Source organism: Apaloderma vittatum, unplaced genomic scaffold (assembly GCF_000703405.1).
Source record: "Apaloderma vittatum isolate BGI_N311 unplaced genomic scaffold, ASM70340v1 scaffold29145, whole genome shotgun sequence".
NCBI lineage: Eukaryota > Metazoa > Chordata > Aves > Trogoniformes > Trogonidae > Apaloderma > Apaloderma vittatum.
The window spans coordinates 557-19,869 of record NW_009716956.1 but is presented as its reverse complement, the minus strand read 5'-3'; the positions used below and the strand labels follow the sequence as shown (position 1 = coordinate 19,869).

At 38.4% G+C, this 19,313-nt stretch overlaps 1 protein-coding gene across 1 annotated transcript; it reads right to left on the bottom strand.

Annotated features, from left to right (window-relative positions):
- Positions 1-325: 325 nt before the first annotated feature.
- On the bottom strand, positions 326-18,043 carry RMND1 (required for meiotic nuclear division 1 homolog (S. cerevisiae)). The gene is made up of 11 exons (XM_009869740.1): positions 17,528-18,043; positions 12,831-12,939; positions 9,829-9,904; positions 9,439-9,478; positions 6,874-6,974; positions 5,501-5,607; positions 3,424-3,488; positions 2,509-2,585; positions 1,230-1,350; positions 754-870; positions 326-500 (listed from the first exon to the last, which is right to left on the bottom strand). The coding sequence occupies exons 1-11, from the start codon at positions 18,029-18,031 to the stop codon at positions 468-470; spliced, it is 1,350 nt and encodes a 449-aa protein (XP_009868042.1). The 5' UTR covers positions 18,032-18,043; the 3' UTR covers positions 326-467.
- Between the last annotated feature and the right edge of the window lie 1,270 nt (positions 18,044-19,313).

Below are 19,313 nucleotides of genomic sequence, written 5' to 3'. Positions count from 1 at the left end.
TGACAGAAAATGTCATCATTGGTCAGAAATGCACATGGTAGCTCAGTGCTCGGCATCATTTTAGCTGTGAAGGGGACAAGACAGTAGAGTCCTTCAATAGATGAGTACACGCAGCACTGAAGGGTTCCCGCCTTCCAACCCTGCTGATTAAGAAGACGAAGTTAATTCTCTCCCTGCTTCAGCCCTGCACGTATCCAGGCCTACTTATGAGAAAACTTCGCCTACAAACACATCATTAGTATCTCAGCTTTACACTAGCACATCCATAGGTTAAAACTTCTCCAAAATCACTAGCACAGCAGCTGGGAATAATGTTCACAGACTGATTTATTTTTTTTTTGACTGAAAGATGTACATATTTATCAAGAGACATATACTTATTCAGAGCATATGACAGACAGGAGTCTTCTGGGCCATGTGGTCTTTACAGTTTTGTCAGTTTTCTTCTCCCTGAGTTTCTTCTGTCATCAGAAAGCTACCCTTGCAAGTTCAAACAGAACCTGCGGAATAGCAAGCACATTGATATGAATTTTTATTTGATTTAATCATCCTTGAAACAGCTTACACCATAAATAAGATAACAGGAAAAGTAACTACAGCTGCAATTAAAACATCACTTGCAAAGAACTGAAGACTAATCCCCTTGTACATTATATTGCACTATTAAAATGATCTTGATTCTCAAATTACAAAGTATATAAATTATGCTTGTTACTACATTTTCAGTGTGATAGTGGAAAAAGCCCCACCAACCTCTATGGTGATGAGGATTACTATCATCCACTCGAGGCGCAGAGCGTGCTTTTCATTCAGGTGATTTCGCATTAGGTCTGTCAGCTCCATGCAGTGCTGAAGCTTTTCATTCATTACCTGCAAAAGATTCCAAATAATATGGCAAATCTGGATTCCACAAGTGGAATGAGATCACTAAATAAAGGAACACAATCCACAGAAGGGCTCACTAAACAGAACTAGAAAGCTGTTAATGCTCTTCTGCGAAAGAACAGAAAGTCCTGTAAAGCAATGTGCACAAGCAACAGAGCTTTCAATATGAGTCTATTTCAATAGCTCCACAGAAAGAACAGAAATTAGATATGCATCTGCAGGTATTAAACTGATTCTCTATCTACTCATGAAAACAGGCACAAGGAAAAGAAGATGTAGCTTATTGGAATGCTTCATAAGTAACTGAATATTTAAGGCTGCTGTTCTAACAGTAAGACACCTACCTTAACTCTGCGATTAATATTGAGAAACTGGCAAGTCTTGTCATAAAGCTCTTCCAGTTTTTCTCTATCCCAGTAGAAGTCAGGTGTTATCAGCAGGTCTGAACTCAGATTTATACGGTGTCTGAAAAGAATGGGTATAGTACAGTAGTTTAAGTTTCCTTTGGGTGATTAGAGGAGCAGGTATTTTAACAGCTATTAAAAGAAATGGGAAAATTTTCCAGTAATTTAAAGAATCCTTTTATAATAAAAATACAATTGTAGTGATTGTTTAAAATTGGCCACATCTCCTGAAACTTTCTGAGAATACTATATTGTGTAATATTTTTGAGCATAAATGACTTTTGCCTTGTGGCAATGTTGTGTCCTCAACTTGTCACCTTAACTTTTGTTATCTGCAGAGAAGTCCTTCACTATGCTAAGTAGCTCACTGAAGCTGAACATCTAACATGAATTGAAGTTACTGGGGAGCTCCTTAACAGCTTGTTTGTATCTCAGAGTGTGATTAGTACCGCATGCTGTCTATGTGAGCATGGCACACCTTTCACAACCAGGCTACTATCTCAACATAATGAAGACTAAAGAGCTAAAGTCTCTCACCCTCACCCTATTGCTCCCATAAATCTTTGGACATGTAGAACATCATTACTCATCCTCGAACAGTCCTTCAAACACACACACACACACACATATATATATGTATATACATATACCGATGTTTAAAATGGTTAATCAGTTTTTTAATTTAACTCTTCACTGATTTTGAGTTATTTTGGTAGAAGGGCGTGTAATGCTCTGTATTCTCAATAGCCAAATTTCACTTGAGAGAGGAAAAAAACCCATTAAATTCTTAGAATGTAGCAGTGGTTTCTGAATAAATCAAGGGAAGAACAGAGCTCACAGAAATGTTTTGCTACCTCTAGGCCACAGATAACAGTTTTATCCACCCCCATCATCCCTCATATCCTTTGCATACTCTCATATCTACTATAGTTACTGGTTTTGAGACAGGCATTGTTGGACCCAGGGAGGAAAAAGGGTGTGGAATTTGGCTGTTTACAATCCGCTGCTTAGAACCTGTCTATAGCCGAGATGCCACAGTGTGAATGGTGAGCTCTGACTAACAAACAGCACACACAGTATCAGGCCAAAAGAAGGTCGAAGAAATTTCCATCCACCCCATCCCAGTGTGTTTAGTGTGTATCCTGGTCTTTATATCATGCCCAACTTAATTTTTAAGTTCTATGTAATACAATGTCTTGGATGTAACAAAAAAAATTACCTTAATGCGAAAAGTTCTCCAATTTTCTGCATTACATCTGCATGAGACAGTTTTACCTTCCTTCGTGACTTGAGTATCTGCAAAGTAACAAGTTTTTCACTACTTGATCAAGTAGCACGGACTAGTAGTTAAGAAGTCTGGAGTTTTACAGCCTGAAGTGTGTATGTGACTTGGAATCTGAATGCAAACATTTGTTTGCTTGGTGCCTTGCTTATCTAGCTTTCTAAGACTTATCACCACGCAGCTGTTCATTTAGGTTTTTCAATGAATCACTGAGTACATCATCAGCATCTATACAAAATCCTGGAGCAATTTCTGTGAATGATTTCCTGAACAAGAGTAATTTGTTTTTTTCTTCCTACTATTGTTATTTTTAAGTCATGACAGTGTTCCTTGACCTTGCCACTACTTTGCATTTTTATAGGCTTTTTCCTTACACCAAGCAACGTAATGCAATTTATTGCCATCATAAGAAAATAATAAAAATTAATATCTCTTTTGAACCCTATGAATCTCACTTTTATAGGTGACATCATGTGGTCTTTGTACTCTTTAATTAAGTCTTATGAAAAAACACGGTTTAAGTAGTTCACTCAAATTCCCCATTATATTCACATTAAAGCACATTACTTTCAGCCCGAGCTGCCACACGCTGCCCAGGTTTTTAAATGCTGCTTGTCCTGTTACGTGTACACATTCAACAGTGGCAGGTGACAACGGCACAACATAGGAAACATTATTCCAGTGCAGAACGCCACTCCTGACCCCTTAAAGACCAATGACTTCTTGTCCCACCACTTTAAGCCTTTCTGCATTAAGCACTCAGTTGCTTTTTCCACATCCTCAGCTGTATCTGCACTGGTCTTTTACAAATCACGGGAGAAAAGGAGGGGAGAGGTACAAACAAGACCTCACCTCAGGAATTGACTGGATGGATTCCACAAAGTTATCCAATAACGATTCCCAAATAGCCAGCTTTACTGAAACAGAGGTAACAAACCAAAACACTATGAGAGGTATGTATGCTTTCAAGTAACTATAACCTTAAATTTGCCAACATACTGCTTCAAGACACATTAGTGTGTACAAACATTACTTGCAGGAAGTTACTGTTCATATTATACAATATTCACACATCTACAGAGAAATCTGGGTTGGGCACTGCTATAGCTGTGTGCAGAACCACCTTGAGCGCAGCTCTCTCCTCCATATGATCAGTTCCAACCCTGCAGAGTTTTCGCTTCAGCTCAAAAGCTGTTTAAGTGCTCTGCTGTATGTACAAAGCTTTTGCAAACTACATTCCAAGGAGGCTGGAGATAATGAGTTGTGCAGAAATCAGGCTGACTTCATGTGGAGCCACTCAAGAGTCTCCACTGCATTTTTAGTGTCCTCCAGAACTCTCATTCTGCATTTGCCCAGTGCTCAAACCTTGGCAAATAAGCTTGTACAGACACACCACCTGTACTTGTTTGAAGCTAAATTCACATTTAAGCAACGTTCCATGTTATATTTAGGTGAACATAGTGTTCACTGAAGATACAGTTTGTCTTCTATGGAAGCTGTTCAGCACAGGCAATGGCAACACTAGTCCTACTACACCTCAGCTTGAGCCTGGAAAGATGTTTCTTACAGGAAGATGATACAACTCAAAGCCTTTGCCCTCTAGTCTGCAGATGACCAGACAAGAATGAAGTAGCAACAGATAAAAAAATTGACCTTATTCACTCAGAAAAATGGATCAGGGAAGATTTAATTAATGGTCAAAACGAACTCTTTTGTGGTAGTAATCAACAGTCTCATCTAGTCAGGACACTGACAGTAAATCCAATGCTAAGCATTTTGCACACTCATCTTTTGAACACAGAGGCCTAATCCAAGTCAGTGATTTAAATGACATTTAGTTTAGCCCCTGAAAAAAAAGCCGACAAGCATTTTTGCTATGACCTGTTATTTGACAGAAGTTGCTTTCTGCTGGATCATAAATTTAACTTGCATTATACCTGCATCCCTTATTTTTATTGAACATTATTGAACTGTTTTCCTTTATGATGTCCATGTCTCACAGTAACATAAATTGTTGCCAATTATCTCCTGGGAGTAAATTGCTTGCTCCATTCTATGTGGCACTACTCTTCCACGCGGTGGCTTTTTGAATGGGAACATTACAGAGAGCGAAAGGCTTTTCTTCTCAACAGTTCTTCCTTTGATGGCCAAGAACCATTTAGTTATGGTGCACTCCTTGATCAAACAGTGTATCTCTTCAAAAACATGTATTCTGTTTCTTAATGTCTCTTCTGTTTCAAGGTGCACTTCCCCAACTACGGAATCCTGTAATTGACCCTAAAGCAGTAGGGGCAGACAGACCATATTTCCTATGAAGATTGTTTCGAGGAAGGCTTTACTGCTGCTCACTTCTGCTCCCACTTCCTACTGTATTTCCCCAAGCAGCAGTACCACTGCTGAGCCTCACTTCTTCCCAGTGCCTCCTGCCGTGGCTCATAAGCCTGTAAAACATTATGTGTGACTGGTCCACAGCTCTGATAGTGGTACACCTACCCAGCTGGGAATCACTGCTCTACATTACTTTTTTAGCTGGCATCCAGCTTTTTCTGTTAGAGGAAATTATGTCAGGATGAATTACCTAAGACTGCTGACAAGTTTCTAATACTGGACTCAACACTCATCACTATCCTAGAACAGTGCTCAAGGGTGGCTAACAGGATGCTCAGCAGAATGTGTACCTTTTGCATGTATGTTTCTTAATGTGCTTTTGTTCATCTTTAAGACAATTCACATTGAATGAGGTAATTTCAGTTTACAGAAAACACAGTAAGAGCTTTGGAAATGAATCCTCCTGTAAAGATTGATATCTTTACAGTTTGCCTAAACCAGACACTGAGTTTCTCTAGCCTGTCACTGTACAAGTCCCACTTATAAGGACATTTCACAAAACCTGTAGCATGGGCTGACATTACAAACAATATTAACTTACCAGAAAGACAAAGGGCATTTGAAAAGGCAAATTTCTGCAGAACAACTTCATCACTATCCAGCTCAGAATTTAAGAAGATTTCTCCGTTATGAAGCTTTGACTGACCTCTGTTAAAACAGGATTGAAGCATCTTCATTTACTAAACCATCAGCAAAGGGACATTTAAAGCACAACCAACAATGCAAGAAAGGTTGCTAGTTTGTTTATATACGACATGCCACATCTATATGGATATCGTGCCCATCCTTGCATTCTACTCATGTTGAACCCAAAAGCAACCAAACCAAATCACTGAAAATCAGTTACTTAGTCTAAGAGTAATACTATGACCAAATTTTCTAGCCTTATATGAAACTGCAGCAAGTAATGATAGTAACTACAGCATTATTATATACACACTGATAACAGAGTAAGCAGGATTCTGGCTTCTCTCCTGCTCTTTATCTTCTGTACTGTCTTTCTGTTTCTGTTTTCTTTTTCCTCTGTCACTTTTATGAACATCACTCCCTCTTTGCTATCATACCACTTTCCCCGAAACCTCTATTGCATAGCGAGCCAGGGGCAAAGAAAAGGGGACATGAGAGTTGTTAAATATCACGTCAATCTCTCTATGAACCTTGCATAAACACAATGGAATATGTCAGGATTCACAAATTACACAACTGGATGGTACATGCAGTTTTCATAGGGCCAGGAAAAATCCAAACCCCTGTCCTCTACCAGGTTACCTTAAATACGCCTAACCTCATTAGCTCAGCACCCTGGGTTACAGTGTTCTGTCTAGGAGTTGAGTTTTGGTGCTGCTGGAAAATTACGTACAATTTATATAGTCATTTACAACTGTGAAATACTTCCATAGAGATCATTTGCTCCCTATGATGAAAAAACATTACTTAATAAGGCAAGACAGCTTGGCAGGTTTATCGTTCCACAGTATCAAAGTTACAACTTTCCTAGGAAGTGAAGCATGTGCAGAATTAAATCTTTGTGCATGAACCCAGCGGTCATGATGGAAAGCTTATGCAGAGAATCCTCTTGAAGATCAGACTTGTCTCAGTAATGCATACTTGTTTTTTTTTCTGTGAGGTACACAGTTTCTGTTTGGGATTGCTGAAGAACATGTTCAGTTGCATAGGCGTGGTGCTTCATAATTTACAAAATCTACTGCATAGCCAGGTCACAAAGGCCATTACTTGCAAGTTAAGCAGTATGGCAAAATTTGTCAATTTACATTTACTGTTTTCTCCTTTCCTTGTTTTACTCATTTTTGAAGAAAGAGTAAAGACGAGTATATTTTTACTAGTTGCTTTCACTTGAGTTTGATTTGGTTTGTGTCTATTTGCTTTTACATCAGAGTGCCTGAAGATACTTACTCTCCTATTCTATAGTTCATCTCTTCATTCTCCCAGTGGACTAGTGCAACTTCATACGGTTGGATTTCATGCTGTTCTAGCACTTGCATGATATTCTTCATCTAAGAAAAAGACAATTGCACACACAGGAACAGTTACCATGCAGTACACTATCTCTCTACAAAGATCTTGCATATAATAGGTTGATGATGCAACTTTTGTGCTGAAGTTATTTAAATAACAATGAACAGGTGTGCTAAGTAATGAAGCGATTATTAGCATAGTTCACTTCTGAAGCTATCTGTAGCTATGTGGAAGGATTTGTGACTATGGACAACTGCAAGGAATCTGTGAAAACTAAAATGTTGTTTAATGTCTGCATATATGTAAGAGTGTAAGGACTAACCACAGCAAAGTAAAGACAGTGCGGACATATTCAGCACTATAACAATAAACTATACCCGATTTTGGTAGATGTCCGAGCACGGGAACGAATCTTTAGGATTAGTACATCAGGTAGCTGTTTCTGCCAAATTACTAGATTGCTGCTAAAATCAATAGTTTTGTTTCAGCTACCAGAGGTTGGGTTATATTGTAGAAATCCTTTACCACTACAGAAATCTGTAAAAATGGTTTCAGCTGCCCACATTCAACCCTGTAAATGGTTAAATGTGCAACTTTACTTGCAGAAGTAATCTTATTGTCATTTTATTCTCAAGCACACTAAAACCTGATGCAGGAAGAAAGAGCCCTTTTCTCTCACAAAACTTTCTCCTCTGACACCTGACTTAGGATCCCTCATTCTTGTTCCTTTCCATGTGCTACAAGGCTCCCCTCAAAAAAATCACTCTGCAATTGAAACGAATTCTTCATTTAGAAGAGGTGTTCTGGATTCACTAAATGCTAACTCTTGCTGTTAGAGGCAAACATGTCACACAACTTCCTTTTAAACAAAACAGACGGAACTCCACCTCAAAGCTAGTTTTGTTTTTTGCCCTTGCTCTTTTTGGTGGGGAAGCTGCACAGCCTCCCTACTCAGGTCTTTGAAAGTGGTATCTCACATTTTAAATTTATATTCATGATCAGTCTTGTAGTTACGACTTCTTCTGGTAAGTGTCCATTAGTTTAAAGTAGTTTTTCTTCTCCCAATAGTCATCCTGTAGTACTTTTTAAAAGCAGTTTGCCTATTCTCAGTGATTCTCTATGTTCTGTTCTACTGAATTACTTTCAGTTTCTGTTCTGCGGAAGAGTTTGTTATTGGGTGTTTTGTTTTAGTTCATTAAAATGTGTGCATAAAAATACCTCCTCTATTTGAGCAAGATGTTTAGAAGTTAAAACTTTTGACTATTATTTCATTAAGCAGAAAGAGGCAGTCTTCATCTTCTTTAATAAGTAAAGGTAGCAAGGCACCAATTAAAGTTACTAGTACTGACAAGGAAAACGTGGTATCAAATTTTTAAAGATACTTAAGCACGCACAACAAAATGGGACTTTTGAAAGTACTCTGGTAGGTGCAGGTGCCCAACTCATAAAAATCAGCAGGAGTTATCTGCTGGTCTTCAGTACTACCTGTGAATCAGTAGCATAGTTACAGGTATAGTAACCTCAGGGTGCTACAGGCAAGGTTTGAAGAGAGAACTAGTATGTTTTTGTAGGGCAGCTGATACACTGAAACCCCCCAAAACAGAGAGAATCAGGAACATTTCAGGCCTGAAACATAAAAAGTGAACTTGAATCCAGAAACTGCTCATGTCTGGAAACAACTGCTCTGTGTTTTCATTTACCTTGATAAAAACTCTCCTGTGAACTTCTGTGCCTCTCAGCACCATCTATTTAATATATAATTTAATTTCATATACCCTGCCTAGAGGTACAAGCGATACTTTCTTTGTATCCGGAATCCAGTTATATTTAACCACAGTAATACAAAAATATTTAAAAATACATATTCATAAAAATAGACATGCCTGTGGCCTACCCCTCTTGGTCAGCGAAGAGCACCAAATTATCATAAGGGGTATGTTATTACAATAACCACATATTTTAACACTTAAGCCAAACAATAAAAATTTTCCTTCAGGAAAATTGCTAACTGGTAGAAACACAAAATAGAATTTAAAAGTTGCTTACAAATGTCTCAAAGTTATCCACATGTAAGTTTTGAATAGTTTTGACTTAAATGGAATAGAATGATCCCTTTTTTCTACTACATTTTCTGCTACATTAGTGCCTTTCAAACAGCCATTCACAGGTTGATTTTTTTGATCTACTTCAGGATGCAGAGTTGCGAGAATTTTCTTTCTGTCAGTCTTGCTAGATTAAGGTTTCAGCTTTTTGGCCTTCAGTAGAAAACATTACCCACTTTGTATGATGCACATGTATTTGTTCATGTGCAGAAAGTAAAATTTCAAAGATGACCCACACACTTGAGGGCAGCAGCAAGCAAACATCTGCACTCAGAAGAACCAGCCCTTTTCCTTCATGGAGAGATCCAAACGCCCAAAGCAAGCCCAAGCCTGCTGAGCTTTGCAGGACTGACCAAGCACCTGCTTATCCAGTTTTAGCACACAGTTTTGCTTTACTTACACTCTTCTCGTCCACATTCCAAAACACAACAGCCCCTTCCCTGTGAATTCAAGGAAAAACTGAGGTGTAATCACACTGTTTTAAATGTATTTCAGTGCAATACTCAAATTGTATATAGTGGTAATTTTTGTCACTGTGGATCAAGAAACGTAATGCTATCTTCTCCAAAACTACCTAATAGTTGCTTTTTAATATAATGAAAAACACAAGAAGGTAAGTTATTTTTAAACCGTTCATACAATTCTTTTTTTTTTTTAATCATACTGATTGGACATTTACTCCCTGAGTTTCATGAGGTAGTAAAAGACACAATGATCTAGCACGCTGCACTGCTTCTCTCACACCACTGCTACTAATAAAATAGTATTCTGAGCATGATTTATAGCTTACCTGAAGAAAAAAATCATGCCAGGATCATCTTCTTTTGCAGATTTCTCAGTACCAATCACCAAAACATTCGCAGCATCTAGTTTGAAATACATGAAAAAAAAAGAAGAATTAGCCAGACTTCTAAACAGAAGAGCTGTAAGCATATACTTCCAGTTTAACAGTTACACGCTAACAGGTCAGTCAGTCCCATACTTTATTTTTCTGATGGAAAAATGTATGTTTCCTTGCCAGGAAACAATAATATCAAACAACTTCTCTGACGTGTTGCACTTAGACAGACTCAGCCGCTATGCTGAATTCCACTGGAATCTTTAGTGAATGAAATGTGAGAGTTTTGAAGAAAAAAAGACTTAAGGAAAAACTGATGCACAGCACAGTAGATAATAATAAAATACAGAAGTAGACAGGCAATGTGGGTGAACTGCGGAAGTTGCCCAGTGTTGTGGAGAAATTACTACTCAAATCTGCTTGCCCAGATGATCTTTCTCTTTTCTATATAGCAAGGAACTAATCTACACTCCAATTGTGCTGACTTTGTTTTGACAGGCAGAAAGTTGAACGCATGTACCCCCAAAACATGACAGGGTACACCTGTGTTTTCCTTCACATCAGAAATTTGCTTTTGCAACAGATCTTCCAACCACCCCCACTTACCACGCTTTGTGATGTGCACTGCACAACAGTTGTCAGAGCACACAAACCGGATTTTGTCTTTTTTGCATTGAATTGAACTGAAAGAGGAGCTCCAAAAATGCACCTGAGGTCCTCCATCCACTAACAGGCATTTATTACAATGGACCAGACCTGAGACAGGGTAAGTAGCAAGTTTGTAAGAAAACTTACAAAAAGCAAATGGTGGGTTCTCAGAACAGAGCTTTGGTTTTTTCCCCTACAGTTCTGCTCCATTGTAACACACACTAATATAGATAAAAGCTTTAAAATTCCTGATGTGGTTTTGACAAAAAAAAAAAAGTTACTTTCCAGCATGACTTGTTTTGTTGCAGAATTAGTGGAAGCTTGACCAGCAAAAGCCCCTACTTTTACTACAAAGTGAGACTCCACAAAGAGGAATTTGCAGGGCCTAACACCCAAACCTTAAAAAGTTCAACCCCTTTGCAGAAAGATCAGAAGTCAATCGACAAGACATCAAATTCAGCCTGTGTACAAATTCCACCTTTTGCTTTACTGTCCAAGCTATAGAGGCCAGGTAGACTGAGGCAGCTGAGAGAGATAACCAAGTACAGGATATACTTTTGCTAGTATCTGAGTTGGGACCATGTGGTTGGTCTTTATGAACTCATTTAAAGACTTTTCTTTCACTTGCTCTTCCCATTCAGAAACGGGTGTGACGTTTGAGTTCACCATGGAAGAAACACCTGTCTGCATTTTCTCTTTTGCCTTTTCAAATATCACCCAGCTCTATTTATCCACTCCAGCTAAAACATACACAACTGAGGAGAATTTGGTCCATTGTAAATGGAGGTACAGGATCTGCTTCCAAAATGTTTTAAAGAGGTCGACAAGAATAATGCGTAGGAAGAACACTACAAAGCAATAAATCCAAAAAACAATTATTCATTTAGCTTTCTACATGCTAGTATTTTTCAGTTTTCCAAGGTTCAGTGTTCGAGTTGGTAACTAATCACTGCTACATGCACAAGCCAACCATCACAACACATCAGAACTGCTGGCACAATCCAACATTTTTACATCATTACTTCCTCAAAGCTTTTGATTTACAGAGTATCTATTGTGAGGAGTCAAAAACACACCACGAAGAAATGAAAAAAATGGCAAAACCCACACTCCCAGCATAAAACACCAGCAACATTTGCCTTACAATAATTCAGTCATGCTGGGCATTGCACAAAGTTTTTATCCCAAAGCTGTGAAACCAGTGTTGGTTTTAGTACACAGAAACTGCGAAGGAACATGAAGCCTATGCTCTACAGCACCTCCTCTTTCCATGTTCATCTCTCTGAGCAAGATGATCGCTAGTAAATCTTGTGTTTGAAATCGAGTCCCACTGGAATATTATTACACTTGGATTATTAAGTGTTTGAGAGGCACTCAGGTATTTGATAAGCCCTACTGAAATGCCCATAACACTGTCTGCCATTCTCCTAGCTTCATAAAAGGCGTTCATTCAAAGGAGGGGGGGGAAGCATTCTATTGCCACCATAGGAAAATCACAGCTGTTCTAGGGCATAAGGTTCCTTAAGCTATAAAAAGCTCCATTTGATTTTCTCTTGTAGTATACTTCAGCTATTTCCAAGACATACTTTCCCAAGTCTCCAGAGATACTTTGTATGGAAACCAGAACCCACTATTTTGCCAAAGCCTAGCTAGGTGAAACATCCAACAATTGCTAGGATATATTTGCCCCTCTCCCCCCACCGCCGAAAAAACCAGAAAAAAAGTATCAACTGCATTCTCTTTACCAGAATTAAGCATTTCTGAGTATACATTTTTCATTTTACTTAATCAGCAAGATTCTCTCCTGCATGCTTACCTCTCCAATCCTCAGTGATTCACATTAACAGAAGTGTGAGTACAGAAAGAAGATGCAACACTTCAAATGTCAGAATTGTTACGACAACCGAAGCACTACGGTATCATGTTATTGAAAGATTAATTAACGAAAATTTTCAGAATTTTTTCAATTACTGAACTTCTATAGAAATTATTTGTATCAGAAAATTCCCAAATTTATCTTTCCTGCATGCATCTATTTTTTCAATACTTTTGGTGTAATTGTAATTTTAGGAAAAATTATCACAGTGTAACAGCAAGTGCTGATTATATTGCTATTTTGAAGGGTTTAGTTGTGTTTTTTTTTAGGCAAATAGAATTTTTAAGCAAAGCAATATTTTTACAGGCAATATGATATACTCCAGGGTATTACCAGAATAAGAATATAAAAAATTATAAAATTTATATACCTCACCCATATTTCATTTCCCAAAGTATAACATTGCTTTCAATATGTTTCAAAAATCTACCTCTAGGCAAACTTGTTATTTCAACATATCCATGTGAAGTCAGGTCATGACACAGATTACCGAGATGATACTCATCTGCTGTTGCAAAGGCTGTGCACTGCATCAGATTCTGTGCCAAAGGAATAAAGATCTGAGTTAGGGCAAAGCTGAAGCAAGATGTTCATAAGACAAACTGTGTGCCTCAAATTTATCACAAGAGTGACATTTTTCATTTATTCACTCTTTTCTATGATACCGTTGCCATGCTGTCCACCTGGTGTACAAATGCTAAGGAGATTACTGGCTCCCTGTTAAGCGGGAGAGCAAATCGCAGACCGAGATCAAACCAGGTGACACAACCAAGTCTCATCACTTTGTCATAGAGCCACAAGTGAACCCTTCTTCTTCCCTGAATGCCAATCAAATACTTTAACAGTAAAGCTACTCTTGCTCCCATCCGACAGCTTATGACACACTCAGCTGACCACTGAAATCAAAAGACACCCAAAAGCTGTAACATCTGTATTTTAAAGATAAATGGAATGCAACCATCCTAGCCTACTTACAAAGCAGAAGCCCCAAGCACAAACATCATGTTCTTCCACACACAAAGCTCACTGCCCTGGTGACCCTGGGGCTATGAGCCAGGGCAGTGCAGCAGCACACTCAGTCACAGATCTTTGGGGCCAGCTGTAGGTGCCTCGGAACTGCAGTGTCCCCCCTGAGCTAAATCCTGCACTAACAACATGGTCTCAACATACACCACAGTTGCACAGTATGTAACACCCAGAGTCTGTCTCAATAGTCCACAATCTTAAATAACTAAAACTACATTCGACCAAATAACTGGAAAAATGATACTGACTCGCAATGAGACTGACTCATGCATGGCAAAGAAAACAGTAAGTCATCCCTGTAAAGATTTTCTTGGTTAATTAAACAAGTCACAATAAACTGATTTAAAATTCTACTATTTGTTTTAAGTGGACTTCTCTGTTCTGATACTATGTATGTCCCATGATAGTGTTTTCCAGGACAATGTAGTGGAAGATATCCAGAAAGCAATGTGTCTCACTGCAGATCAGTCACTTTCCAGCGTTTTGTAACTAATACAAATGGGGATGTAACTAACAACAAATGAACAAAAGAACTGTACTCATCTGCAAGCATTTATACCCACAATACACTTCAACTTAAAATCCAAATTATATTCTCGCAGCACTCACACACTATTAAACAGCAAGGTTTAAAAAAGTGTTCTATTCCTTTGGGGGGGCCTGTTACCAGTCATCAGAACCACAACCACACATTTAAACCTTATTTTCTTTTTTATTGTTAACATTCTTTCATCACTTCCAAAGATTTGCTTACACATCATCTTAATTCAGTGATCACTAACAGAAATTAATCTCTAAAAGTAACTGAAATATTCAGTGAGCAATTTTGTAGGCATATTTCCACAACTATGCTATAAAGCTGTTAACAGTGGAACAGAAATGTTTTCAGATCTCTTTGCTGCAGTATCTTTGGAAAGTTGCATTATCACAATTTCATCTGTACAAATCCATTCTCAATTTCTAAACTGCAATGCAAATGTTGTATTTCAGATTCTTCCAGAAAGCTTTGGTTATTTCAAGTACACATGCTCTGCCACAGAACTCTTCTGTGAAGAGTTAAGGGAACAAACACTTATCTCCTAGCTAGTATATAATCCGAAAATCTTTATCTTGCTTTATGTTTCCCATGATTCACTACTTACGCTATTATTCATTTCAAGGCAGACACACTACAGGACAGGCTCTTAGTGCTGCAATTTCAGTTTCAATGTAAAGACATTTAGTCAGAACCAGAAGTTCTACCTGCCTGAAATAGCATTGTCGATATGTACTAGTTCGTGTTTTGGGGTGTTTGTTGTTGGTTTGTTTTTTGTTTTTTTTTTCAATGCACTGTTTTACTGAACTTTTTAGTAAAATCTTTTTTCTTGGGGAACATTTGGATTGGGTACAATCTGAGATTAAGACACGTAAAACATAGGTCCACAGGCACTCTAGTTCTCTAAGCTACCATGATAGTTGGTGGAGATGATAGAGCTAAAAAGGTTACACTCTAAAGAGTGATTCAGCTAATCCTAAAATAGACATGTTAACTGGCCGATCAACCTTAATGCCATGCTTCCCGCTATGTCACTTTCACCTGAAAACTTTAAAAAAAAGGAATACAAGATTTGCATTGGTGCTAGAAAAAAACTCCAGCTACTCGCCATAGTTCTGCCCACAGCTGGGACTTCAGATTCTACTCAGAGCACCACAACAGCTATCTTTAGGAGTAGCCATTCTAAGTACCTCAACAACTCATTTTCCATATCAGCACACTCCCAAACAACTGTACAGGCTCACAGAATCATGATTCTCCTTAGCCCATCCCTTTCACAAAAATTTTGAAGAAAGAAAACCTATAGGATGAATTTAAATCCTCTAAACACCATACTAATCAGTCTTTATTTTCAGGGTAGTAAATACAACATCTTTACTTGAATTTCAAGCTTCTTCTATACTATATGGCTACAGCATTAAAAAATTAGCTCAGAGGCTTTTCATGCCACCAGACTTTTTGAGATCAGCTAAACTGAGTAGTGGTACTGTTCACTGACAGACTGACTAAACCAGTTAACTGCTTTCAAGTAACTCCTCCATCAATCCTGAAAAACTGGTCTTACTGGTGCTGAGTGCTTCACCTGTAAACAATACATGAAGACCAGAGCTGGGGAAGGAGGGGTAGGAAGGACCTTACTCAGACTGTTCTGCAAAAAAAAAAAAGGTGTCAACTGTCAGGCCCTCCCGGACAGAATATACGAGAGACCCTCGGGGTTCATCTAACTGAGAGTGGGACGAGGACCAGCAGTGCCCAAGGGGCAGGCGAGGAAGAGGCAGAGTCAGCAGCCTGCCCCTGGGTAACTCCCTGGCAACAGGGCCAGGATAGGGCCAGCCTCACTGCGGGGCCACGGTTGCCTCCAAACACAGGCAGGAAGGCACACAGGAAGGCGAGATCAGCTTTTTCATGACAACCAGGATTTAGAGAAAACCACCAGTGCACTGAAAAAAACACCTCAGGGATTCTCCACTCGGAATACTTTTATCAGTCAACTTGCAGAAGTCAGCCACATCTTTCAGTTATTTCTCTATACTATGTATCTACAAGGAAATGCACAAATAGGTTAAAAAAAGCGCTTATTCCAAAATACTGTCAGCCTTCAGTCAAGCTGACAGCCTGTCCATACCCCTATAGATGAAGGTATATATCTAACAAAATCACATGAGGTTTATTCAAAAATAGCAAATGTTTCTGTTAGATCGGAGTTTATGTGATTTCTGGCACAGCATTTTGCCACAAATGTGGAAGCTTCCTCGGAAAGCATATTATTATTTCAGTATATCAGACAGTATTTTCTCCATTTCTTCACAATGGAAGAAAGTAAAAATAGCAGTGCATTATTACTTGCATATATATGAAAATGTCAAACAAAGACACTGTTTGCATTCTATGGTGCCGTTTAGAAGCCTCAAGCATCTAAAAGAATTGTCACTTCAATTCACCCAACAACAAAAAGAAGCAGTCTCCGAATGTAATGTCACAGCATGAATAACAAGCTTGAAACATTACATGGCCTTTCAGGACTAATATTCTTCACTTTATTTTTTCAAAGGAATGGGAAAATTCAAGTGAGAACTAAATTGTCTAAAATGGACCCTTTATGTTACATTAGAGCATTCTCCTGCTCATCATACAAAGTATTAAACAGAAGGCAAATAAAAAAATCTACAGTTTCTGTGCTCACATGCAGTAGATCATGTAAACGATGTATTCTGCAATGTGGAAGCTATTTCTGAAAGCACAGTACTTATTCCAGTCTCATCTAAAATACTACTTTACTAACAATACCATGGAAATCAGTTGTTGTAGCTTGAGGAGAAAAGCAACACTACGGACAACAGGATTTTCCTTGGAGATCCTATATTCAAGTATGCTTAAGGTCTGCCCTGGCTACTACCGAAGCTTGCAAAGAGCTGTTTTAAGGAGAAACAGACACAAATATGTACTATTCTGCTTAATCATATCTCATTTTATCCAAAACAGTTTGTTGCTGCAGTTACTCTGCAGACCTAGCAGTGTGGAGATCAAGGTGCTATCTCTATACACGAAGTAGTCTTCCTCAAGTAACACAGGCTATGTCTGCACTTCAGTTTCCCATCTGAAACTTAATCTGAATATAAATTTGTACTATTTACTTTCATCTTGATTTCTGTTTGAGCAAAGCTTTAAAACTGGGTAGAAATAGGCAAGCAAGGATACCTAGGGAAAGTTCAATTATTTTGAAAGCTAGATTTTGTTTCCCAATATTAAACGTAATTTGAGTGCACTCGTTAAAATTATTTCTAATGGATTTCGTCTTTCCGCTTTAATAGCCACTTATCTTCCCTCCACTTTTGTTTACACATTGCTACTAAATCTCCATTTTATCTTCAAAATATCAGCCACACAAGTTTCTATCAAGCTTGTTTCTGTTTGTGAAGTTCCAATGTGAGGGTACATAACCAAATCCTCCTCACCAAATAAACATGCTAATTTCATTAAGATGTTATTCTAAACCCCAATCTGAATCTAAATTAAACTGATGAAGTTCCCTCAACATTACATCAATTGTAAATTTTATACTTTACCTCCATGTCTGACAGCAGTGGCTGGTTAGTTCTGGATGGCTGCTTCGTCCTTGGTGCCTTTGGTGGCCTCTTAACTGGCTGGTTATTGTGTTTCGGAATAATTTTACCAACTGAAACAACTGAGTAAAATCTTGATGATATGTTCCCAAGCTTTTTAATACGTTCTGTATTGAGCTTGTAGTTTTCCATCATTGCCACACCAAAACATTTCCAGGATGTAAAAAACCCTTCTCTACTCTGGTAATAAACATTTTTTCCCAAAGCTGACACATTTCCTTGGAGCAATTGCCAATTCTTGACTTGCACACATTGACTTGTCGAACAAGGGGAAGCCGTTTTCAGAGCAGACAAATTCCAAGATTTTGGTGTTCTGTAAGCTGTTCTGCCAACTTCATTATACAGCTTTAATAGCAGACGTCCAGTTTCATTAAATCCTTGGCATCGGCATTTTGTTGTTAAAGCGTGAAAAGATCTAGTCTGAAGGCGCAGAAGTTTCAGTCTCATTGCTTCCCTCAGATCTGGATTTAAAACAAACAAACAAAAGAATCCATCAACTCTTTGGAAAGAAATATTAGTATTTCCCCCTTATCTAAAAGGTGACCTATACTCCGTTTGCATATGTTAGTACTCCTAAGCACATAAGATTGCTGGCTTGAAACAGCTTTTTTTCAGTGCTATGGAGATACTTTAATTAAGATCAAAACATACGGTTAAGAAGTAGAATTGGCTGCTACATCAATACACAACCAGGCATCTTTTCCAATGTTAATCATTCTGCACAGCAGTTTGTACTCTCAGTAACCCCACTGGAAATCACTCAGGAGCAAGCACACACCTGAAAGAGGATATCAGACTCTGTGAATCATTATTTTATACATAATAAAAACAAGTTAGATCACTGTCTGCTTGGATAGGAATGTCACTTAGGGAATATACACTGTGATCAGCACCAGTTCAAACTGCTGTGTGGCGAACAGCCAAGCATGAATCTAGCTCTGCTTGTCTGTCTTGACTAGAGCAAGAACCGAGTCAATCGGGTTATGGTCTTGATCCTGCTAGTACATACTGGTGAAACAGTGACCGCAAAGCCTGCTTGCGGATCTATCTGTGCTGACAGAAACAGGACAGTGTCTCTGTTTTGTTTTTCCAGACTAAGAGCAAGCTTACTTTATTTATGCTACATTGTACAAACTAACCAAATAGACTTTAAAGTATTCACAGACAGCAGACTGAATAGCTTAGTGGGTGTTTCACTTGTAGAAAAATTGCAGCATCAAGACTCTGCCAAACTTCCAAAAACTGTCTAAAGAAGGTCATTCAATACACGTAATAGCTCAAATAAACACTATCTTGATGCTAGCACAATACATACACAGTTTTAAAAAACGCAAATGTCACCCTGACATAACTCAACAGAATGGGAGTAAACTAATTCTGGTGAAAGAGGGATACGATCTTTAAAAAAAAAACAAAATAAAAAACCAGACACAGACCACCTTTAAGTTACCACAGGATAAATAATCAATATTTTACGTGCTTTTCGCTTGTAGCTTTTTACCCAATCTGTAAGCCTGCTATTTACATACTTATTAGAATAATTTAATTATTATTTTAATTTTAAATGTCCCGTATTTAAAAAGCAACCAGGAGGACTCTACCCCAGACAAGCGACATTTACCTTTTAAAAGGCCTATTAGCTCTGGATAATCAAGAGAGACGAAAAACTGCAGCCCAAGGTAGTCAAGGTGTGGGGCAAGAGGAGAAGTCTCCAGTAATGGGGGATAAC